The sequence below is a fragment of the Puccinia triticina genome, chromosome 13A, assembly GCF_026914185.1.
Source record: "Puccinia triticina chromosome 13A, complete sequence".
NCBI lineage: Eukaryota > Fungi > Basidiomycota > Pucciniomycetes > Pucciniales > Pucciniaceae > Puccinia > Puccinia triticina.
This window is the reverse complement of record NC_070570.1, coordinates 1,614,973-1,640,770: the sequence shown is the minus strand read 5'-3', so window position 1 is coordinate 1,640,770 and position 25,798 is coordinate 1,614,973. Positions and strand designations below refer to the sequence as shown.

General features: G+C 46.0%; 3 protein-coding genes across 3 annotated transcripts; 1 reads left to right on the top strand and 2 right to left on the bottom strand.

Annotated features, from left to right (window-relative positions):
• Positions 1-1,674: 1,674 nt before the first annotated feature.
• PtA15_13A157 (uncharacterized protein) lies at positions 1,675-2,454 on the bottom strand (the record flags this gene model as incomplete). Its single annotated transcript, XM_053162326.1, has 1 exon — positions 1,675-2,454. One exon carries the CDS (start codon positions 2,452-2,454, stop codon positions 1,675-1,677), a length of 780 nt encoding a protein of 259 aa, XP_053026313.1.
• A 1,763-nt stretch (positions 2,455-4,217) lies between these two features.
• Positions 4,218-10,837, top strand: PtA15_13A156 (uncharacterized protein; the record flags this gene model as incomplete). The annotated part of the gene is made up of 9 exons (XM_053162325.1): positions 4,218-4,302; positions 4,387-4,505; positions 4,574-7,517; positions 7,596-7,747; positions 7,852-9,552; positions 9,631-9,954; positions 10,049-10,153; positions 10,253-10,493; positions 10,596-10,837. 9 exons carry the CDS (start codon positions 4,218-4,220, stop codon positions 10,835-10,837), a joined length of 5,913 nt encoding a protein of 1,970 aa, XP_053026312.1.
• An 8,189-nt stretch (positions 10,838-19,026) lies between these two features.
• PtA15_13A155 (uncharacterized protein) lies at positions 19,027-20,031 on the bottom strand (the record flags this gene model as incomplete). Its single annotated transcript, XM_053162324.1, has 1 exon — positions 19,027-20,031. The coding sequence occupies one exon, from the start codon at positions 20,029-20,031 to the stop codon at positions 19,027-19,029; it is 1,005 nt and encodes a 334-aa protein (XP_053026311.1).
• Between the last annotated feature and the right edge of the window lie 5,767 nt (positions 20,032-25,798).

The window sequence follows — 25,798 nt, the reverse complement described above, 5'->3', positions numbered from 1 at the left end:
TCATCCATTGGAGGAGTTCTCATCACAATCTGCAAGCAATCTTGGAGGATATCAGAGTCCCAAAGCCTAGCTTTCCCTGTGAAATGTTGCTCAGATCTGGGTCTGCAGAGGGTTCCCAGATTGGCAGGAAGTCCATCATTTTTTTCTTCATTTAATTAATCACTCCTGAATGAATTTGATAACCAGAGAGGATTTTTAATTGCCAAATTATCTCACTCATTTCATGAAACTCTTTTGAAGCAAATTCAGAAGTATTATTTGTTTAGTGGAGGTCTTCCTGCATCCTGTAGAGAATGGACCAGTGGACCCAGGGCAGGTACCCGGCACCGGTTGGCAGGTACCACCTGAACCTGCTGGGCACTGCCAGGTGCCTGTTTCTTGGGAAAAATTTGTGTGTTACCTGGGTACCTGCCCAGGTGGAAGGTACTGCCCCAGCACCAGCTGCTCAACCCCCTTGCTGCTTCTGAAGGACAACCTTCTCCAGCAGATTAAGGTCCAGAATTCAAAACTGGTGGAGTTACTCAGCACCCACAAGGTCTTTGTCCAGATCCTTGGCTATTATCCGGAGTGATCTTTGACAACAAGGAGGAAGACTGACTGATAAAGATCTCAGAGACAACCCTCACCTGGATCTTGTCAGCCCATCCAGCACTATCACAGATATCCAAGCCATTGGCTGTGGCCCGTAGCCAAGCCCCATCCTACACAAGCCTCCTCAGCCATCATGGGCTGTAGTGGTGGTCTTCTGGAGTGCAGCCTTCTGATTTGAGAGCATCCATGAGCATAATATTTATGTGTGGTAAATTTATTCCATAAAGGAGCTGCCTACCAAAACCTTGTTGCTTTCTCAGGTTAAGTGAAAGCACCAGGTAATAATTTTTTAAAATTTATTACAAAATCTGCCTTAAGTGAACCTTCTCAGCTTCCACCAGTTGAAATATGGAAGATTGGAAACTGGGGTTATGCTGAAGTCTCAGGAAGGTTGGATTCAAGATTCAGATATCTGAAGATGTCAGGAGTGGAGCATAGGTGAAAAAGGTCTTTGGAAGACCCAATTAAGATGGCACACAGCTCATTTCTCCCAAAGTACTGCATCAATCAGATGTTTTGGCCAACTCTTGTGAGTTTTTTTTCCAAGCCTCAAAACTGAAAGTGAAATAGATTGCTATGTAAATCAGTTTCTAGTTCCCTCACGTAACATCATTTGTTCGTGAGCTTTTCCCCACATGTGAGCCTCATATATGAATAAGATGGGTCTTACAGGTGGTGGTTGTTCTTGCAGTCCAATACTGCATGATGTTTTAATAATAATACAGAACCTTACATATAGGGATTGGTTCATGGAATTAGGTGTTGACATTCATTTTCAGACAAATATATGTTCCGGTTTGATATAATTAGGACCTTTCCAATAAAACCATGTCAACTTACTCCATGTTGATGTTTGGAAGGAAAACATCATCCACCACTTCATCTATGAAGTCTAGTATTGTCAAAGTAACAAAATAATATACTGGAAACAAAAAAACCATGACCTGTAAAAGAGTCTCTCTTGGCCTTTTCAACATAAGAAATGAAGGAAGTATCAATCTAAAATAAATCAATTTCTTGAATCTTCTGTTTGAGATAGTGATGATAAACCAGCGTGTTTTGAGGCAACCTCCTGCACCACTTTCAAATTCTGCAAAACGTTTTGTTGATCAAGATGGCCACTTCAGGATCAACCAGATAATGGGAAAGGTATGCATTCCTATTGGAATCAAAACCAGAAAAGTTTTTCCATGTGTTTGACTTTTGTTGAAGATCCACTGGAATCGCCACAAGATCTCTTTTGGTCACCGACTTGTTGTTGTTACCGTTAAGCTTGGCAAAGTACTTGATAAGTTTGATCGATTTGCTGCCTTCTGGAGATCCCTCAAGGCTTTCAATTGCTGCTGTTAATGGTATCCAATCAGTCAAGTATCCTCCGGTACCGGGTAGTCCAGTGCTGTAATCGATCCAAATTCTACCGTTTATGGGCAATATTCTCATGCAGCGAATGCCATCGGCGATGTGTTTGCTGAACTCCTTGTTGATGAAAACGCGTATGTCATCTTCCGATTTGTAAGAGTAATAAACCTGGCCAATGCCTTTCCATTCCCAAAATGTCCAAAACTTCTCCCACTTGGGGGATTTGTCCACAATAGCCACGTGAGCTAATTGATTGAATTGATCCGTTTTCAATTTCTTGAGATCTTTCCAAGCTAATTGACCCACTGCCGATTTTCCAAAGCTGTCACTTATCGTTTCAACCGATACTCGAATGCTCTGGTATCCATCGGCAAATTCATTCGTGGTGGAGTAATCCACGCCGAACATTCCATCCCGGAGGCGAGTTATCCTCATGTGCAGCATCTCGAGCCCAAAGGTCATACGTATGATGTGGCACATCAGAATGAAAAATTGAAGAGACATGGCAAAGCAGTGGGAGACAAATGTTTTCTTGTGGACCTATTATATATGACCTAGCTGTGAATCTGGATGATTAATTTTTTTGGATTATTATAAGGCAAATAAGTCGACTGCAAGTTCACCAGCGAGAGGGATAGCGATTTAGAGCACCCGGCTCTCCTTGAACCGTCACATCAACGTTTTTAACTCTCCAAGCTTCTCAAATGTCCCGGACACCAAGATATCAGATTCTGCCATCAGATTCCATCGGATTCGAACTGATCGAAGTAGGTTCAGATCGATGATATTTATACCCATTTCAAGACTCCATCTACAAAACATGTAACACCGTTAATCCACCTTAACTTCAGGACAAGAGGTGGGGGGCTACACTTTTAAGGTTTCAATCGACCAAAGGCAAGAATACATCGAGCTCCTGTCGGATCAGGAACACACAAACAAAACAGAAGAACTCAAAAACTGAAACTAGTCCCGTCTAGCCGACAAGCAACAAGCAAAGAGGTCAAGTCAAACCTCAACTGAGAATTTGCTCGCAAATACATTTCAGGTCAGGTGGTTGGCACAATTTGCAAACACCCCTTTCATGAGCCCTGATGGATGTAAGCTACCCATGCATGCCAAGCTGAATTTGAGTTCAACACCAGTTCGGCCTCTGGGAGTTTAAAATTATACCTTGAGTTGAGTTCTGAAATGATAGTCTGTTGAGTTCTGAAATGATAGTCTGTACCATTTGGCTAAGGTTTAATATTCCATAGCCAATCAAAGATATGAAGTTCTTAAAGCAAAAGATGAGTGTTGAGTTTCGATTGGGTGAGGCAGGTGATAAGGGTCAGTTTTAGTCTATTTATGTGCTGAAATGCTTCAGTTCGAGCGTCCCTGCGCCGGGCTGCGCGACCGCGTCCCTCCGGAGTCCGGAGTCGGGAGATTGAAGGACTTCAATCAAGTTGATTGAGTTGTAGCAAGTTTTGAACTTACCCCAAATTCCCTTCGACTTGCTTGCGCATCCCTTCGGTGGTCGAGACCCGCGTGCTTCATGATACATTGGTCATCGATTCGGTTCCTTCTTCGTAGTTGAATAAATTTCAGTGGATTGGCTGTTGAAATCCATAAAGCTTTTTTTTTTGGCGGCAGTGGTTAATACATAAATACAAGAAAAAAAGAAGAAAGAGGGAGGAAAGTTAACAAGTTTCTGTGCAAAGAGGCCATAAAGCCAAAAAAGCCACAGCTCTCAGGTCACAGCTGGAACTGTGCCAGAAAGCATGAGAGACCTCACGCTCTCCAGTTTCTTCTGCCATGCTCATTTCAACCTTGAGACCACCTACAGATCAGGTCCCGTCCATCCATCAATTTCCAACCTAAACATTGTGAGGCTCTTGACGCGGAGTGAAATATTATGTACCTTCCATTTTAAACTTGAAAGAATACATACCTTTGAGTTTTCCACTAAATATTTACAGAACAGTACAAACCTAGATCTGATTATTGAGACGCTGCTATAGATCTACACCCAAACACACGTAAATATGTAAATATGTTGCGCAAAAATAGAAACTTCTTTGACCCACCCTGACTCACCCCTTGTAAGTTGCATGCGGCGCGCATGCAGTATCGAAGTGTATGCAATATTAGGCTGGGTGCATAGAATTTTGAAACTCGGCCATCTTCGCGGGGTTATAACCACTACGTGATAATTGGCGAGTCGGGTTCAAGGGCACAAGGATCAAGAATAAGAAAATATCCAGTACGCTCCCCATCAAACGCTCACCATGTCTCAAGCATCTCAATCATTTAATTCTGGCGCGCAAGTCATCGCTCTATTGAAAGCTCAGGACCCCGTAAAGATTGGTGCAGGTGAGTTTAGTGCAGCTTTGTGGAATTATTTTCTCTGGTTGGTTGAGCAGATAGAACTGATTAATTAATGCTTTGGCTTTTTAGCACTTATTCAATTACGGCAACTGTGTTCAACCAAGCCTTTTCCGGCCGTCGTGATAGATTATCTCCAGTTAGAACCTGCCGCCGATTCGATCTTCCAGGTCCTCAATGTTGCTCGTGAGGTACTTGATCACTTGTTTATCTCAAGACGCTATTGATTCCATTGGCTAAAACAGATTTTTCCAACTAGGCAAATTCGATCCATTTACTTGCGAATTCCTTGTATACCTTATCCTATCTCATTTCACGAGCACCTTCATCACCTTTTGAGACCCGACAGGTCGTAGACGGATCACGAATTATCAACCATCTAATTCAGAATCATTCGAAATCTATCCATCGGTGCTTTGCTCCTGGGAGGACCGAGGCCACATTGGCGTGTCTGACTTTACTTGTAGCTTGCGTTTGTTGGAGCGAAGGAGCATGCGCCAAGATCGTAATTGGCGACTTGAGATGGGATCACAAGACCGTCACACGCCTGCTACAGACTCGGCAAACGGTTACTGCCCCCGAAGGAACCACTACACGAACCCAGAAAGGAAACCGGCCCGCTCCTAAATCATCAAAGCTGAAAGGCCAGCTACACAAAACCGACATCCGCACCCTCATGCTCCGATTCATCTTTAGTGTAATCTCTAGCGCCGAATTACGCTCATCTTCCAAACAGGATCTATGGAAGACCAAAGGTCTCGCGGAGGGCGTCCTGAAAGGCTTACAAGCAGATCCTTATGAAACCGTAGCATTTGTACTCGGAAATCTATGGGAGGATGTAACGAAGCGCCATATTGGGAATCCGGGAAATCACAATCGTAATGCTTCCGTCCACCACCCAGGATGTGAAATGTTTGATCAGAACGCGATTGACCTGTTGGTTCAACTACTCGAGCGTGACGATAGCGTCAAGGATATCCAACACACCAAGCTTGATGCAGCCGAGACAGTTGCTCAAATGGTAGAAAGGTTCCTGAAAAACTTAACTATTTACCTTGCCAATTCGATGTCAACAAATATTTTTCAGCATCAAGCAAACTCCAGATTACCGCCGTACCGTATCATGCTGAATTTAGTCAAATCTCTATCACCTACGAAATCCATGAGGCGCTGGCGACTCGCTCTTCATATCTTAGAATCAGTTCCCTCATTATGCTTCTCTCTTTGGCGTACCGCATCTCCTCCTAGCGAGCCCTCGTCAAGCGTTGCATGGATTTCGTCTGTTGGCTTCGCAACCAAGGTGGCCGCAATGCCTTTTGGATTATCTTTTCAAGCCGAAACAATCTCTCTGATACCTGACAACATGAACAGCCTGACAAGCCTTGCCAAAAATTTACTTGCTCAATGTATTCCAACACCCTTGAACCGAACCTGGTTCACCAAGGCATTGCAATTCCCGGACGCGCTCGTCTCGTTTAGCTCTCTTGCTCTCCTCCTGACCGGATTGAAAAAAGCTCGAAATGTCTCTCATCAACTTCAGCGTGTCATCCAATCGACAACAGTTGGCCATCCGCCAGTCACCTCGGAACTTTGGTCTAAGCTGCTCATAAATTTTGAACAGTCCTTACAAGCAGTGTTGCCTGATCCACAGGTACTCATCGCAGTTCTACAAACCGCTTCTCGCCGGGCAAATGAACGAAAAAGTGCTCCTGTGGGCTCTCCCGTACAAGTGAATGATAAATCACAGCCTAGCGCAGCTGTCACGCCTCAGCAAGATAACGACACTGACGGAGACATTGTAACATTTAGTGCACTAGCTGTCCTGCTTTTGTATCATCAACTGATGCCCCAAACGATGTGCAATCTCAATTTCGATTACACCAAACTGATAACCACCTTCTTCACGTTGAACGCAAAGGACGAATCTGAAGATCCACATTCCAGCTCTTTATTGGCTCTGCATAGGCTACAGTCTCCCATAGCATACCTCTGTCAATCGCGGACTCTGCTTCTTATTGGACATTCCGCCCGGACCAACCCAACCCAACCCTCTCCTGCATTGGTCAAAGTTCTATTATTACTTTCTTCCTTTCCCATGTCAAACAAGCTCGAAGATTCCGAAGTTGGTGCTCACACGCCGCTCTTGATCAAAATCATCGCTCAAGAAACTCTACAAGCAATCTGTAAATCAATAGTACCACATCTAAGAGACGAGAACGAATATCAAGAACTGTGTATTTGGCTCAGTGCATTATCAGAATTGAGAAGAGTGGGTGACTGCGCCACGCTGTTGGTTCTCTTCTTAGAAGATTGCATCCGTGCATGCCTAAGACAGCCATTAAAATATCTTCAAATCAGCGAGGAGCGCCGAAATCTTTCACCCCAATCGGGCCAGTCGGGGAGCAATGCGAGACCTCCGACACTGATATCCGCCTTACTAGTCAAAGTAAACGCGATCACCAAGGGCTCCTCCACGTCTTCAACTAATCCAAGCAAAGTCGCGTTGATAACATTGGTCATCAAATTTCTCAATCTTTACGTTCTCAACGCTTTATCGACTTCACATCAAACGCGTCCAATTACTGTGGTACATGATATCTCATCTCAGCTCAGCCAGATCTTCAGCACTACACTTGGTAGCTCAGCGGATGGAAACTCAGCGTATCCCGATTACTTGGGCGATGTCATAATTGATACTTTACGATCAGCAACTCAACTATCAACTGCTCAACGCGAAATAATCTCCTGGCCCGTATACATCGCCCAAAGTATCTTTTCTAGTCAAATATCCGCTCTTGATTTGATGCATCAGTCGTTTTCTTCCACAAACAAAAACACCAAGCCTTCGAAAACTAAAAAGGCCGTAGCTTTCATGGAATTAGGTCCTGCAACGGTTTCCGCAAGTTCGATGGAAAATGGAATCCAATGCAGAAATCAACAGTTAGGATTCATCTGGTTTATGTCTCGCGCCGTTGAGGTGGAAAAGTTTAAAGTTGAGGATTTCAGCCGCCAAACAGCTCAAGAAAATTCTGCCGATAGCGACCAGCTTGACTATAAAACAAAAGCCGCGAACATCAAAACACTAGTCAAGATCATTTCAAAATCATTAAATGATGACACGGCCGTGATCGAATGCTTTCTTGAACAGATGTGGCACATTTCACAAATTGTTGTGAAAAAGACAGATTTTGAAGTGTTGTTGGGTGAGTTCTTTTGTCTTTCTTTTTTGATGAAATTCATTAACTATTCCTCAAGCGCTCACTACCTTCGCGCATTACCAGATATCATTCGGGTTTCATGCCCTGCTCTAGAAAATACGAAACAACAAAACATCAAGATACTCACCCGCTATGCCGATCTGATAATTGAAACCTCCTCCTCAAACCTTAACTCGCATATCAAGAAAGGAAAATCTACTGCCAAGAAGAATGCTGTTAGCCATTTTTGTTTAAATGCTCCTTCCCTCTTTCTTTAATAGGCTGACCGCCTTTTTTGTGCTGGTATTTTTTAACTTCTAACTCAAACCGTCAAGGACAGTTGATACAATGCGCTTGTTATCTGCTCCCACTGCTCGACGGAACGTATCAAATTAAGGTTCTCGTCGGACTGCTTTCTTCAATGAACCCTGGACTTCTCAGTGATGCGAACTGTGTCAGCTCAATCATGAAGTTAGTGAACCTCACCTCAGGAACTCCGCCGCAAGAGAGGCAATCGTTTCTACACCAGCTATCGGTCGATCCAGTCATCAAGACATTATGCGTTTTGTCTAACACCAGCAACAGTAAAGTGGCCACCGATGTGCTATTGGAAATAATCCAGCTATCATTTGATCCATCGAAGCACTCTGATGAAATAGCCCAGGCTTGGTCGACGTATGGTTTGGAAGTTTTAGAATCAGGTTCAGCGGAACAACCCGATTGTGGTACCAAAATCCGCATAGCTTCTTACTTGGTCCCGAAAAATAAAAGGATCGCTTCTGCAGCAATCGCATGGATGAGGGAAACTCAGATCGATCAGCTGAAGCTCGCATGGGATGGAACTTTGAGCTTGCTTGTTGCTTGCCTTCAGGCTTTATCGACAGCCGAAGAACGATATGACTCCTGTCTCTTACCGTTAGGGCAGGGCCGGTTAGATGAGTTAATCATGAATATCGCATCGTGCTTATTCTCCGTCCACCCTGAAGCTTCCGCCTCAGCTCTACCGAATGGAAAACAGATCCGGGTCTTGGCTTCCAAAGCTCTCAAGTTGATTTATTCTTGTGCAGAGTCACGGGTGGGATCGTTACTAGCTGATCAACTCACCCAAGACGGTCTTATTCCTGCGTACTCCGAATCTCTCGATGTATTGTCGTTGTGTCAATCGAATCATCTAGATGTTTACATTGATCGGTGCCTGCGCTGGCTTGTCAGAAGATTTGCCGAGGACGAAACCTGTGCCGAGGATACAATCGAACTAGTTGAAGCACTGTACAACATTTTGAGCCGAAAACCTGCCGAATACACATTGTCAACGCATCTTGTAAATCCGGTCTTGACGGCTGCTCTGGGTCGGCTTCTAGATTCCGGATGTGTAATGAAACTGATGGATTCGTTCATCCGTCACACCCGGCTAGAAGAAGCTGACGTCGTCAAACACCTGCGCGCGACGGTTGAAAGCCGCAACTTTCGTTCATTGATGAGGTCTTGTCATCAGAATCAAGACGAGCAGGATGCGTTAGTTATGTCAGTCATCAACCAGCTGGTAATCTCTTACCCCGCTGTTACTATCCAGACTAGTCTATCGAAGACTCTGATCCCGTTCTACGGCGGCACCATGTCTCTCAAAGATCGACTCATCTTCCAAGTGTTTCGTATTGAAGATTTAAGGAGTGAAACCCCGGGGATCACCGACGTGTTCTTGGCCTGGAAACCCAACATAGGAAACAGGGCCGTGAATAACAAACCTCTGGATGTGATAGCGGTGCTTGATTCAGAGAAGGTCGAAGCATCGTCAGCGTGGGTCTTGGACAGACGGGAACCAAATAGTTTACCTAGCCTTCCCGAATACTACGATCCCAGCTTTCTTCTCGCTTTTTTCCTCAACCTGATCAAACAAGAAGAACCACTGACAATCTCGATGTGGCAATCAATCGCCCGCAAGGGCATGCTAGGGTTGGCTATGTGTGCCTTATCATCTGACAAGTCGGCTTGGAGGTTCCTCGGAGATAGATGTTTGGCGAAATCCTACGAACAATTGAAGGTTATACTGTTTTCATCTTCATATCAAGGGAAATTTATGTGTATAGCTGATTTTGTTTTCCAATTCATTCTTGAATAGGCGCTAAACCATACCGATGCATCTGAAATTCTACTACCGATGGAACATTTCCGAAACCTTCATGTCGCAAGCGAAGAAACTGGGAAAATTGCGGATGTCCCTCCTTTGATCACTTTGTTTCTTTCTCGCTGTTTGAGTTTGTTCTGCACCGCGCCCGAGTCAGCCTTACATCAGCCTCTATCAAGATTCCTACTCCAAAGAGCCGTGATCGATGCAAAAGATGTGCCAATGTTATATTCTCTATTGTATTCGTCAGATGATATGCCCTCGGAGGGTCATGTCTGGCTCATGCAAATTTTACACGATGGACTTTGTACAACAATAGTAAGTCCAAGCTTGATCCTGATGCATCTATCTGATCTTGAATTCATCATCTGTTTTGATCGATTGTTTTTTTCTTTGATTTTGGCCCGCTTAGGATTGGAAAATCATGAATCATCGACAAACTTTTGAAATCTTGATCACTCTCGTCCACTCATCTTCACACCGCACCGCTCCAAAGCTTCGGCACTTGTTACTGAAGGTATGCATTCTATGATCTCCCTACAAAGTTTACAAATAATTGCACGTATTGACAAGTGAAATATTTTATCCTGTTTATTGTTGTGCTCTCTGGTAAAAGTTGCTGATAAAAGCCGTCTCTCATAACCAAGCTTGCATAAAACTCATCAGTAAACCAGGATTACTTAAAGTCTTAGAACAGTTCAAACCTTATTCAAAGAGGGAATGGAAGGATGTAATGAGTATTCTGCAAGAAGTCGCTAGTCGAATCCCGTTGTTGCATAGAGCGATTTCAAGGGAAACTGTGGAGAACATTATCAAGCTTCTAACCCACTTCAGCCAAACAAAATACTGTTCGAGTTGTAAGTTCACCCTACGAGTTCCTGAGATTGACCGAAACGTACTTTGGGAGTTTGAGGGCTCGAAATAATTGTTCTTGCTGATAATCTTCGTATTTTTTCCAGCATCATTGTTGGTCAACTCATTGATCATTGTTAGGTCGTTGTTAATTTGTTCTTCGTTTTGGATTGTGGAAAATTCTCCTCAAATCATCATCGGTCGGAACGAAACGCGCCTCATTCTATTGAAGTGCAATCATCTTTCTCAATCATTATCTCTTGCGATGGATGCACAGCCCCTCCTTGATCGCCACAAAAAATTAATTAGTGAAATCCGAGCTAGAATATATTATCTATCTCAGCTCTAATCATCGCTTATCTTGTTATGTTTAAGTGCTGGAATATAATCCAAGTTTTGTTCATAAACTCGAGTTCAGGGTCATTTTTGATAAATGATCCCAAGAACTTCAAATTCATCCGCATTCTAAATGCTATTTCTTCAAAAATCATCTTCTGGTCACTGCAACTGGTCAACCACCTTTTGAGGTGTTCCTGCTTTTGAGGAATTGCGTGCGAAGTGCACTGGTCTCCTCAATCTCCCAAACTTAACTTAGTTCAACCGATGGTCCTTGTGCCGTATCAGTGATTTGGGACTGAGGGCAATGGCCAAAAACACCTTTTCGCAGGAATCTTGCCAGAGCTCGAACTGGACACAAGCGTATTCTCCTCGGGGGAGCGTAGCTGAGCTTAACAAAGCCTTAGAGGAGGGCCCCGCAGCTAACTTAACACAAGTCCCCCCTGGTGGGTGGCGCTGTGGCTGGCCGCGAAGCGGCCCCTCCCGCAGCCCTCCGGGCGGGGCCCCCCGGACCCTCCATTCAACAGGCTTAGTTAAGCTAGGCCCCGCAGGGTCTCTGTCTCACAGAGGCTTGCCCCCAAGCGTTGAGTTTTGTTTGCAGGGGAGCGAGTGAGGAACGAACAGTTCCCCCCTGTCCATGGAGGCGGCATGAGCGGGCAAGGACCTGGGCGTACCAAGCGCGAGGCTGGACACCAAGTCATGCGCATATGTGGTGCACAGCCTCGCGGGTCATATAAATATGACCCTCGGTGCTGATGGTTCGACTCCCTCAGCGCTCCTCTTCCCCATCATCGCCCAGGTCCAGCTCATCTAGAGCCGCTCCCTTTTCTCACATTCGACAACAGTTCTCAAAAAAAAACGTGACCTTTTTTTTTCTCTTCCTTGCTTCGCTTTAGGATTCTATTCTTTCGCGAGTTTCCGCATTTCTCTTCCTTGCTTCGCTTTCGGTTTTTATTCTTTCGCTTTCCGCATATCGACCCACTGTTTCACACCCATATCGAGATTATCGGAATATAGCTACTGTCCTTCAGTTCTCATCAGAATCACAGGTAAGGGTCTCGTTTGCTGGTCAATCTATTCCGAGTATACTTCCTCATTAGCGTGAACCAAGCCGTCCAGCGCTCCAAACCGCACATAGTAGTCAAATCTTAAAATATCCTGAGTCGCGTGAACCAAGCCGTCCCGAGCTCCAATCCGTTTAGATTAGTCAAACTCTTCCGTTTGATATCTCCTCAGTTTAAGTCTCCTCATTCGCGTGAACCAAGCCGTTTTAAGCTCCAAACCGCGTATATTCATCCGCACGATTCGTGACATTCAAATCATTATGCCGAAGGCTCTATATTCATCCGCGAGATTCATGCGAAGATTTAGACATCTATAGCTCAAGCGCAGGCCATAATCCACCCGAGATGTTGATGTGATCCTTTTAGCGAGTATCAAGCCAAGTAGTGCTCCAAACCGCTCGGTATTCATTTGTTTTACGGTTTTTACCGCATGTCTGTTCTTCAATTTGGATGTTTCGACTTGGTCGTTCATCAGTCCAACTTTCACTCCGTGATACTGTCATCATCTCTACATGCTTAACGCGTTACTCGAATTTTTCAAGTTGACCGACGTGTTTCCATCTTTCTGGACACAGTTTAATTGATCGACTTAACGGGACCGCGAGAATCTTGCGTGATAAAGCCGAAGTACACCTCAATCCGCTCGTTGGTTTTTGTTCCTATCGAGATGGAATCCTTTCAGTAGTAAAATTAAAGAAAGAGAACTCGTTGATTTTTCTCGTTATCTGGCGAAAATCGTCATCTTGTCACCGGACACATAAAATTTCATACAAAACATCAAACCCGGATTCTCGGTGTGATTCTTCAAACTATTGTTCGTCTACACATTTGTCACGTTCTTCACCCTTGCAGAGATCCGTAATAGTTCCTAACAAGTGTCCGAATTTATGTAGGTCATGGCAATCTTTAACATTGAATGGAAGAAACGCGCCATAAGAGCTCACATAAACTTACGTCAAGCGCGTCCCGGTGAAAACAAAAAGGCCTATAAGGTGCTCGCCTACCCGTCCGAGTGGTCTCAGACCCACTCCGAATGGACAAAAAATCATAGAAATTTTTATCTGACTCTGCGAGACGTTTATGACAAGGGTCTCTTCGCAGCAAAACTTTTGCTGCACGAGGAAAATTGTGACGCGATCGCGAGTAGCGGGCACGGATTCATGACGGCGTTCAGGTACGTTTAACATTGAATGGAAGAAACGCGCCATAAGAGCTCACATAAACTTACGTCAAGCGCGTCCCGATGAAAACAAAAAGGCCTATAAGGGGCTCGCCTCTAACTTAACTAAGTCCGAAGTTGGAGGCGCGAAGCGCCTCCACCGGAGGGACTTATGCGGTATCGGTGATTTAGGGCTGAGAGCAACGGCCAAAAACCAACTCCCCAACAAATGTTGCTATAGCTCCATAACCCCCGGTGTTTCCACCAAAGTTTTTGGATAATCTGAAAGCCATACATCTTGGCTAATTTTTGATGCACTTCATGTCACATTTCTACCTGCCCCACCTCTTAAAAAAAACATCAAAAACTCAGCTGTCTTAGCTGTCATGGGGTTTTTTCAATTCTACATTGACCACATTGTACGATTGGGCACCAGCAAGAGCCACCAGAAAAGGGTATGATATACCCAGCCTTCTGATGATTCTAAGTCTGAATGTAGAGGGTGATTACACAAAAACAGAACCACCCAGAGGCCCTGAATGTTGATGTACCTCTCAGGCCAAAATCACCTGTAAGGCTTAAGTCCCTCCCAGAGGGAGGCCTTCGGCCTCCCTCGGGAGGGACTTAGTTAAGTTAGGGCTCGCCTACCCGTCCGAGTGGTCTCAGACCCACTCCGAATGGACGAAAAATCATAGAAATTTTTATCTGACTCTGCGAGACGTTTATGACAAGGGTCTCTTCGCAGCAAAACTTTTGCTGCACAAGGAAAATTGTGACGCGATCGCGAGTAGCGGTCACGGATTCATGACGGCGTTCAGGTACGACATGGCGGTCAGAGAGACCGCTTTTGCTCATCGCATCGCATCCGAAGACGGATCCGCAATTCAAGATATTTCAGTTCATCAGACTCTTCTCATGCAGTCGTGTTACACGACGGCTATGTCCTTCGGCGAAGTAACATGGACGGAGAACAATTACGCGCCGGGCCAAGAATTCTCTCACATTGATCCTGAGATCAGAGTGACTGCAAGCGCAGCTGCACACGCGCATGAGTTTCCTTTCGCCCCCCTTGATAATCACGGTCGTCGCCATCAAGCTATGTATGGGGCGACTCAACATTATCAACACAACCCTAGTTTCTTTTACTCTTCGCCACAATATCCGGCCACTCCGTCTGGCTACTCTGGTCCTAGACGACAACCATCCTATCCGGCGCCTAGAAACTCTTTTGGCGACGGCAATAGGTTCTTTGGTGGCGGCGGCGGGTATCAAGGCCCTGTTGACGCGAGGAAGCGCGTACGCGGCTATCATGGGTCTAATTTCGTGGAAGGCTTCGTTGACAGGCGTCAACCCAAGGGTGGCCCGCCGGCTCACCAAGGAGGGCTGTCGTTGCAAGGGAAGAAGTAGGCCTTCTATCTACTGCAACGCTCTCATATCCTATTCCTTCCATCTCAAGGCTTGTTTTTTCTCTGCATTTTTACACTACTCTGCGCGCATGTTTTGCAGGCGCAGCCCATTCTTATAGATTACACCTGTTGTGTTGAGATTGTCCGTTTTCGGCGCGATCTTTTGACCTGTCCTACTCATCTTATGTGATCATAGACACTTGCCTTTCATCTTTTCCATTTCTCTTTATCGTGTCAAGTTGTTTTGGATGTGCGCCTGATTTGATATTTGTTTCAAATTGAATCTTTTAGCCTTTGGCCGTCAGAGTTGAAGTGCGAAATGAACATACACCTCTGGGAAGAGGCGCTGCGGAGCGCAGGATTGCTTCCAGAGTTGCAAGACATTATTGTGGGTTTTAAATCAGGTTTTGACCAAGGAATCCCGCCTCATCGTATTAGAGACTTGAAATGGTTCACCCCGGACAACCATAGCTCGGCCGTCGCGGCGGAGGAGAAGATCCAAAAATCGATTGCCGACGAAGTCATCGCCGGCCGGATGATTGGCCCATTCTCACACGATTACCTGTCAACGTTTCTCCCGTTTTTCCGAACTAGCCCGCTTGGCTCTGTAGTGAATGCGGAAGGCAAGATGAGGCCTATCAACGACCTATCTTTCCCTCGGAATGACCCCCTGACTCCATCCGTGAACTCTTTCGTGGACAAATCGGAATTCAAGACTACGTGGGACGATTTCCGGACGGTTGCCCAGTTTTTCAAAGAAAACCCAGGACCTTTTAAGCTAGCACTTTTCGACTGGGAAAAGGCCTATAGACAGGTTCCGACGCTCCCGGCGCAATGGCCTTATCTGATGGTAAAAGACTTGAAAGGAGACTTGTTTTTAGATACACGCATAACCTTCGGAGGTGTCGCGGGTTGTGGCTCCTTTGGCCGACCAGCCGACGCCTGGAAACGCCTCATGCAGCACGAATTCGACGTTGTGACCATCTTCAGATGGGTTGACGACAATCTGTTCGTCAAGAGGCCAGATTCGGCTTGCACCATTACCGACGTCGTCAATCGCTCGCTAGGTCTGGGCGTCCTCACCAACATGGAGAAATGCTCCGATTTTGCGGACGTACAGAAGTACATCGGCTTTGTGTGGAACGGGAGCAACACCACCGTCCAACTCCCGGAGAAGAAGAGACTTGAGCGTATTGAACAAATAGAGGTTTTCCTGGTTACCGGGGCGTCATTCAAGTTCAGCGCTGTCGAGGTTCTAGCGGGGCGCCTCAACCACGCATCATACGTTTTGCCGCAACTGCGCTGTTATCTTCAGGGTTTGTACGCATGGATGGCGCGCTGGAAAAACTTCTGGTCGTTCCAAGAGCTTCCCAAGGACGTGAGGGTTGACCTGGAATTTAGGCAGGCCACGCTACAAAAGTACGATTGCACTCGCCTTATTCCGACCCCGGAAGAGCGAGAGATTGCGTGGGTAGGAGACGCCTCCACAAGTTTCGGCATTGGTGTCCTTGTTGGGGACAGGTGGTCTCAGCTACGCCTCAAGGAGGGCTGGGAAGGCTCCGAGAAGCCTTTCCGTAATATTGCGTGGCTCGAAACGGTAGCTGTCCGGATCGGCATCCTCATGCTAGGGGAACTCGCGTGGGTGCGGAAGGGTTCGAACTTCGTGGTCTGGACGGATAACACAACCACCGGCAGTGTTCTATTGGCGCGTAAATCGCGCGATGTGCACGTCAACGGAGAATGGAAAATGATCCAGGCCTTATTGGTCGACATCCAACTAGACGTGACTCCCAAGAGGGTGGTCTCGAAGGACAACATCGCCGACGCCTTGTCTAGGGGCATCCGCGGGGCCCATTTACCCGCGAACAGAGTCTGGTTCTGCATTCCGGACGACTTGTCCCCCTTCCTTTTTCACGCCTAGCGCTTTAGTGAAGGTTCCGGCCCGCCTAGCCTCGGCTCACGGCCAGCAGCGCTTCTCCGACACGCGACGTCGCCGCCAGGCCGGTCTTTTTCCTTGTTGTAAGCCCTCGGGCATCCTTTTCGGGCAATGAAATGCCGGAGTATCGCGATTCTGCTTCCTTGTTTTATGCGGGTTTGGTGGCGCGCTGCATCCATAGAGGGGAGCGCGCACCAGGGTCGAGGTCGCTGCCTCTCTGTGCCCTTTGTTTTTCATTGAGGTTTGGGTGTTCGCGTGTGGCTCAGGCTCCCTAAAAAACCTGAGTCATGGGTTTACACCCAAATCCCCGAAACCTTGATGTTCTTTGGCATAGAGATGAGGTGCAGGCGCATCCTCTTCTCCTGGTCAAGGTTAGGAAGGGACATTGGCCCTTCCTACCTTTACACCCGCACTTGATGCGGCTCAATGGCGGCGCCAACGAGCCGCAGCAAGTACCGGGCAAAGAGCGGCCGCCGCAGTGGATGTGAATCCTGACGGGCCTTAGGCTTGGCCAACCGCCAAATTTCACTAAAGCTCTTATTACAACATCAACCACTGCCCGGTGAGTGGCACGGCCTTGAAGCCTAGCTTCTTGCGCAGGCAACCATCCGCACATCAACCATAAAATCCACCATGTATCTCTGTTGGTGCCTACCTAGCAACTGACCATATGATGAAACTTTGATATTCCATGTGCTGTGAAATTTTGGGACCCTTTGGGTCACTTTGGCTAAGGTTTTGGTGGTGTTCCTTAGTAGGAAACCTGCCAAAATGGGTGCACAGTAGCACACCCCTTTCCCGAGATGATAATGCTACAAATCTCAAAATATTGTATTCAGAGCTTATTCTGTGAGCTGTAAAATTTTGGGACCCTTTAGGGCACTGTGGCTAAGGTTTGTGTGGTGTTCCTTAGTAGGACACCTGCCAAAAATGGGCGCAAAGTAGCACAACCCATTCCTGGGGTGAGATAATGTCATTCATTTCACCATATGATCTTGAGAGGGTTTCTGACCTTTGTAAAACTTCAGTGGGACTTGGGTGCCGCAGTGAGAAGTTATGATTTTTTCTTTAATTTTTGGCATTTTTGCAAAAATTAAATTTCCAACTCCCAAACAATATTTATACGGATTTACTTTGCAAACAGAGGGAAACTTGTTGCGCATGGGAATTTCTGGTGACTCAACGTCACTTGATGTGGGGCCTCCCTCCGTGCGCGCCGCCAGCTCCCTCCAAGAAACTATCCGCACACAGGGGTGCCGTGTGGTGACAGGCGGCCAGGTTGAGACACTCTGGCCATCCAATGACCGGTACAGACCAGTCATTGAGAGGCCACATCCCTCTTGATGACCGGAATAGATTGGTCATCAAAACTAAAGGATACATCCCTCTTGATGACCGGAATAGACCGGTTGTCAAGAGGATACAAAGTAAATATGTATTTATAAATTTGACTTCCAACTCCCAAAATGCGCACAGGTCAATTTTTATTGGGCACAACCCAGGTGAAATTTTGAGAAGCGGTCCTCCCAACATATACACTGTTTGGGATTTGGAAGTCAATTAATCAAGACCCCATGTTTATTGTCTCAATTTTCCTGTATCAATATCATCAACAATTATTGTGATGTACATTTCATTATTTATACTGACATTACACTCTTGAGTTGAGACCCCCATATTGCCTCTGACAGGCCAATAGTTGCCACTATAAATCAGCCTAAACTTAATCCTAGCTTAGCTCAATCCCCTTTTTTCAGGGGCCAGAGGACTCAGCGCGCCAATGGCACATGGCAAAGCAAGCCTCTGAAAGAGGATTTGGTGAGAAAAGTCCCAGAGGTAGCCCAAGAGCTGTGGCTTTTTCTTTCTTTTTTGGTCTCTTTGAAACTCAGGCACTTGTAACTCTCAAACCTTCAGGCAAATTGATATGCCATGAATTTTGAAATGAAGTCCAGCATCTTGGGTTTGTGGCCTTTTTTTGACAAATTTTGAGCAAATAACATACATTCCCTTGCATTTTGGCAATCTGGTAGGAACCTTTTTCAATTGGCAGCAGGGCCATAGAAGTCACAGATCCATACAGCTACTTGGGTAATACAAAAACAGACAAAAAAGTGTTCAACCCCTGGCCATCTGGCTAGTGCAGAAGGATGAAGGAAAATCAGGCCTTTCGGCCAGTTCATTTTGCTGAACAGATTTCCTCGAGGAAGATGGGGGAAATAGGAGGGCAAGTTGTTCCCTTCCAAAAGCTCTCAGTTCAGTAGGAAATCATCCAATGACTTGCTTAATCCTATTCACAATGAAGCTTGCCCACAAAATTGGCCCCTTATTGGATAATCCTGGATCTATGAATACCATTTGTTAATCCAACATGGGCTGATCCTTGTAGTGCAGATTTTTTTTCAAAAAAATTAAGTGGCAATTTAGAAGGGAACAGATGATCAGAATGGTTTCAAATTATACTAGAACAGTATATGCAATTCATAACAAAATATATCCGCCTAAAGGCTAATAAAACACTAGCGTCCAAGACCAACAGGGTAAATAAAACAGACTGGTAGAAAGCAAATCCAAGACACATGTGTTTATTTTTTCATGAGGATAGGTAACAGGAAAGTGGTTTGTCAGAAAGATAGTTAATCAGCAGTTTTGGTACCTGAATTGATTGAAAGTCTGATGCCACTCGAGGGACCATACATCGGAATGTTGAGGGTTATGAAAATTGAGCGGATAACATCTGCTGGCAGGAGGGGAAGAATAATTTGAAGAGTTTGACGAGAACGGCGATGATGAGAGCGCTGTCGTGGGGGAGACGGGTGAATTAGGATAGTAGCCATAGTTAGATGTTGATGAGGAAGAATGCGATAGCTGAGCATGCGGAAAGTCGGAGTGTTCGGGAGTCGGGCATTGGCAGTAGGACCCCTTGGAGTCTACTGACATGGCTGGTGGGAAACTTGCAAAACTTGATGAAAAGGGGGATATATTAAGAGATTCCTCAGCCATGGGATGATTGTCGTAAAACCCCGTGCTTTGACTGGTGGGGGAGGTCGAAGGAGTAGGATAGGCCGAAATTTGACATGTCGTGTATCGCGGTGGCGGTGGAAATTCGTAGGCGTCCTTTTCTGCCGTCCGGGGTCGCTTGGTGGGCATGGGTGGGGTGAGCATTGAGGGGCAAGCCGAGGACAAATAGCCATGCCTTCCGCGTTTCGCAGCTTTGGTGCCGTGAGGTGGTGGGGTCAGGAGGTGTGAAGCCGTGGAAGGGCTTGTTTGAGGAGGAAAGCCCAGCTGTTCAGAAGGATATTGCTCAATTTTGTTGAACGGGCCCCACAGCACCAAGCGCGGAGAGACAGACGGCCGAGAAGGAAAATTCCATTGTGAAAGCTGGCTATGGATGTCTCCAGTCGATTGCGTGTCCGTGGATGGAAAAGTGGTCTGTTGGCGTCCGAAAGACGAATGTGGCGCAAATAGTTGGAGTTCGGACCAATCCAAAGAACGTCGGTTGAATGACATATCAAGGATGCCCGAAGGCAGCGCGCTCGAATTCGGGATGCTCAGTCTCGGTCGGGTTTGAGGAGTTGACTGCAGCTGACAAGAGTTTCGGGGCACCTCCTGGAACATGTGATCGTCGATGAATGATGAAAACATGTTTGTCCAAGGGAAACTTGTTCCTGAAGCTGTCTGAGGTAACTCCTCCGTCAGATCAAAAATAAAGATGATGGTAGACTGATAATCTGGTGCCTCACTGAGTTCAATGCGGGATACTGGCCTAGGATCTTCGCTCAACGGTGTTCAAAAGCTTCTAGGGAAGACTCGGTGCAGTAAGATGAAAGGTTGGAGAAGGATGAATAGTGAATGTCCGAATCAAGGTGGCGAGTGACTCAGGGGATATGGGGGCCAAGGCCGAGTGAAACATCTTCTTTATTATATTTACGTGCTTGACAATGAATCTGAGTTTTAGTGAGACTTGACTCTCATCAACCCACCACATTGATGTCGAAGAAGTGACGAGTGGAGGCTGTACGATATCGCAAAAGCTCGTCTGTACATAAGATTATGTATAACATTTAACCGAAAGTGCATATTTGTTCAATTTATTCAAATAAATACAATAAATCTGCGGTTTTAAGCTGCCGTTTTTGTTTTATGACATGTCTGCTATGTATTTATGTAGCTGTAAATGCATGCATGATATCATCATGACAATTCGAATTCAATTTTAAAAACGGCCAGGTCTGGCCAGGTCGACTCGTCGAGCAAGCTTCGGGGATATTGGATCCTGGGGCGGTTTACTACTGGTCACTGATGGCTATGTTGTACATACTCATCTCGTCCCTATAATAGAAGTCTACGGCGAGACTCCAGGGCCTAGCGCGCAGTCACACAGTCACCGCCTTGCGCAAAAACAAGATACCCTTCTTGAGCTATGTATTGATGTATGCATTTGTATATCGGAGTTTTAAAACCTGATCGGTTCCATGGTCTCGTGGGCGACGCTATTGATGTATTTATGTACTGCATAGGAGAAGCAGCGCGATTAATGCTCGATGGCTCCAGAAAAACTCGGGGCACAATCAGCACAGTACATGTGTGTTTTAAATTTGGCACAGCGATGAGCTGGCCGGGCCAATCCTCCAACGGCACTGCGTGACGTCAATCAGATGAGATGAGGCGGGCTTTTATCTTTTTTCTTATTGTGATCCCTGTCACTGTGGAGTGCGTATTCGTGGTGATGCTACCAAGTTCCCCACACAAGAATTTGTGGTGTGTTAGAGCATCCGCATCGGTTGCGGATTAAGGGAGGATTAGCGTAACTAATCCTCCTTGGCAACCGCATCGGGTCCGATTTAATCGGACTAAACTCCTCCCGGGAGTACGATTTGGAGTAAGCGGGAGTAAAGTTACTCCTCGCTAATCCTGGGAGTAAGCGCTGCGTGCATATTCCCATGCATGCAGACACTGCTCCCCACCCCAAAGTATGCACCAAACACAGCTTACATAAGCTGTAGGTGCATACCACGTACTTACACAGCTTTTTATCCCGCACCAATGCGGTTGCCGGCCGGGACTAGCGCTAATCCGGGAGTAAGCAGATCTGTTACTCCTTGAGTTACACCCGCACCGATGCGGATGCTCTTACATATATTTGCTGCCGCGGCAAGCATAATTTGCTTGTGTGTGAGTACAGCACCATGGAACTCTCCAAGTGCTTTGCCACCCTGAGATGTACACAGCTTCTAACTTAAGAAGAGCATTCACATTTGTCGGGTCAAGTTGACAATTTTGGGGAACTTAACCCGGCCAGCAACTGCATTGGTCCAAGCTAACCCCGGATCAACAAACCTCAGGCTTGATTTCAGGTTTAGGCTTGCTGAATTTAGCTAGCCTAAACCTGAGATTTAGCCTTGCTAAATTTAGCTAGCCTAAACCTGAGATTTAGCCTTGCTAAATTTAGCTAGCCTAAACCTGAGATTTAGCCTCAGGCTAGGGCATTTCTGATGTCAGTTAGACCATTCACATTGGTTCTGTTAAAATTCAGGTTAGCAAACCTGGGTTAGAAGTTTGGGTTAGCTAACCTACTAGCGTCGAATGTATTCATCCAAGTTAACTTCCGGGTTAACAAACCCAAGAGGGCTATTGGCCCACAAGAGGTCCGATTTCAGGTTAGCAGTAGCTAAGTTTAGCAACCACTAACCTGAAATCAAACCTTTGGTTTGTTAACCTGATGCTAAACCAGCACCAATGCCAGTGGCCAATCAGGCTTGGTTGGGTTAACCTGCCTTAACCCAGCAATTTAGCCCAGCCAATGTGAATGCTCTTAGCCAGAAATTGACCCAACAAATGTGCATGTTTGCCCAAGATATGCTTGGTCAGCCAACCTGCCCGCAAACCCAGGCTTACTTGACCTGAAAATATAGCAAACAAATGTGAATGCTCTAATCCCTCCTGAGGGAGGCCAAATGTCTCCCTCTGGGAGGGGCTTAGGCCTTACAGGTGATCTACACTACGGCTCTAGTTGTACAGCAGTGCACACTTGTTTTTGCCCTGGCGTCAGATTATGGTCAGGCCAACCGGGCGTGACATCGGACATGCCCAAGGGTCAGCCTGACCTGTCCAACTGGGTTAAATTGATGTCAAAGTGCCTTTCCCAACGGGAAGGGCAGTCCAACCATGCCAACGCGCAGGGTCAGCCCGGTGCATGGATTGAGCCAACAGTCCCTGCGGGTGGGGCATGAGCGTTGGCTTGCCTGAAAGGTTGTCATACAGTCGGCTGTCTGGATCATTGGGAGGACAATGTTCCACGAGGTCCAAAGTGGTGTTGCCAATAGGTAACGGAGGTTTGTGGCAAATGATGCTTCACCCTCTAATTGAAAAGGTGGAGCTTTTGGGTAGGTTGGTTGCTGGCATAGGTCAAGGTGAAAGCTTTGTAGCCCATCGGGTCAAACTCAACTAAGTACATACCTCCTTGCGAACCGTGCAGGGTTTGGCTGGTTGCAAAGCAACCCTAACCGGAGGGAGGGACTTCAGCATTTGCATTTGTTGGGTTAAATTGCTGATTTTTGGCAACTTAACCCAACTGGTGATCACATGGGTTTGGGCAAAATCCTGGGTCAACAAGCCCAGGCTTAAATTCAAACTTAGCAAGTCCCTTGATTGGAGGCGCGGGAGCGCTGTTGCAAAGCAACCCTCAAAAGGAGGTACTTATGCCCTACAGTACCTTGCAAAACAGTAGGCAGCAGAAATCCCATTTGGCTGGGGAAAACTTTCAAAATTTTCAACTCGCTCAGCTATAGGCTATCAAAATTCTGAATCAACAGCTTTGTCCACCTACATCAGCACTTGCACCTGCCAGGTTTTGGGAGGGCGTTGTTCAAACAGGCCTTGGTCAAAGCCATACTTTTGACACCTGTCAAAACTTAGCAGCTCTTATTGTTTTTAAAAAAAAATCAAGTTCACGTGTTACAGATAAAAGAAAGATACCAGCAGAGAGCCATGATTCTTGGATATCTCTTGAAGCAGCTGAATTGGCCCCAGCTGTACTTGTGTAGCCTCAACAGAGGGACAAGCAAAAAAGGCTGAAAACAGACGTCTGCTGCCTACTCTTTTGCAAGGTAGGACATAAGTCCTTCCTTTGGAGGGTTGCTTTGCAACAGCGCTCCTGCGCCTCTGATCAAGGGACTTAGCTAATTTTGGCTTTCTGTATTTAGCAAGCCTCAGCCTGAAATTTGACCTGAGGATACGGCATTTCCCATGTCAGCTACCCTGCAGCTGACCCAACAAATGTGTCTGCCCGCTTGAAATAGCCTCAGTCAGCTAAACTGCCCACAAACCCAGGCTTACTTAACCCAAGAATTTAGAGAACAAATTCAAATTCTCTTACAAACTAAAACACTTTTCTGGCGTGAGCCAGATCCAAGGGTTGGCTGGAAGAAGTCTTTTCTGTGTCACCATGCCTTCACTACTCTCTAGTTTCTTTCTACATTTCTGTTGAAACTTGACTTACTTCCCACAGCTTCAATGCGTGAAATAGCATTGACATCTCAAACTGCGGCATGCACATCTCAAGTATTGCTCCATGTGCATCTCAAGTATCAATCAAGCTCAAACTAATTGATCAACCGGTCATCCTTGACTTCTCCGCTCATCAAATATCCTCAGATCCATTCTCTCCATCATGCCAAAAAAAAACTCTTTCCCCTTTCTTTTCTTCCATTCCAAAAATCACAAGCCCTTCTTTCTCATCACTCAAAAAAAACCAACTCATCTTCTCAACACCAATCTCTCACATCAAACTCAACTTCTCATCTTGCTGCAAATAAATTTGCATCTTCAATCAAATCAAGCTCAAGCTTCTTCTGTGTGGACGTCTTGTCCCTTTCTCAACTTGGTGAGACCTTAGAAGTGAACCAGCAAACCTCTCGGCTCTTCCTCTTCTCTTATTGTTGTCCTTTCTTTTACTAACTTTGTCTTTCACCTTTAGTCCTTGTGTCTCAGTCCTGTCCTTATCTCTACTCTATTCTAGTTGTGTGTCTGCATATTCAAGCATCTTCCTGGGTAGGATCTCTTCTTTGTAGGATCTCTTCTTCAACAGTGTTGTGTTCCTTTTCTTTTTTCTGATATCTTGTTGTCATTAGATCTGGTTTGGTTTTATTAGCAATCAAGTTTTTAGGCTCTTTAGTTTCAGTACATCATACATCTGCATAATCTTGATTTTTCAGTGCAAAATCTTGAATGCTTCTACTGGAATAAATTTATTGAATTTCAAGATTTCAAATTTTGATTCTTGTGCCTCATATGACAAGGACTGAAAAGAACTGAGTGAGGTCACTCTACAAGGATAAATATGCTTAAAATTGATGAATGCCATGAAACTACCAAGAAGCTCACATCACTTGGTAACTCTGCAAATCCACATATATCACCCTCCCCTTTGCCTCCATCCACGGCGACCCCAAATAAATCCCCAAAAAAAGCTCAAGTAAGATGCTGGGGCCCCCCAATCTCATCCAAGAGTGGGATGCGCGCACCCCCCCCCCCCCCCTTTTTTTGTCCAAAAGTGCGCGCCCGGTGCGCGGGTGCAAGGCGCCCACACATTGGCGCACACCTAGTGTGAGGCCCGGCCTACTATTCAGTTAGCTATGTATAGGCCTAACTTAACACAAGTCCCCCCTGGTGGGAGGCTTGCTGTGGCTGGCCGTGAAGCGGCCCCTCCCGCAGGGAGGGACTTGCGCGTAATGTCAAAATTTTGGCTGGGAAAGAAATCACAAATGGCTGGAGGGAAAATATTAAGCCTCAGCCAGCCTCACCCTCAGGTCCTGTGGACATGCCCCAGAGACAAAAGATACTTCTGGACCTCAGCTTTCATTTGGCACCGGTCTCATCTCCTTAATCCCAACCATTTGCACTGTACTAATGTTTTAAAAATAAAAAAACATGTAAACTAAGCATGCGCAGCCATCATGTCTGGTGGATCCTGGATCCGCAAACCCGCAGATCCTACACACGTAGTGTTGCATTTTGTTGCAGATAGGAAATTCAATTGTGCATATTATCAGAAAATCCCAAAATGGATCTTCAGAGCAATGGAATATCCTTCAGGATTCCTTTGACCTTCAAAACGGATTCCTCCAGTCAGTTTTGGGGTTTAGGCCTCAAAAAGATAGGGAAGGGTGCGCATCAGTACTACCAAAAAAACTGTCTATTCAGTTTTTCTTGCACATATTTTGTTGATTTTTAAATAATTGTGTAGTACTTTTGCTTGAAAATCACTAGTGCAGACCTTCTTCATAAGCCTCTCCTGCGGAGAGCCCTCCGGGCGGGGTCCCCCGGACACCCGTTCGAGAGGCTTAGTTAAGCTAGGGCCACCCAGACTTGGTCAAGCACGCAGACTCGCTCTCTTTCGAATCAGACCTTG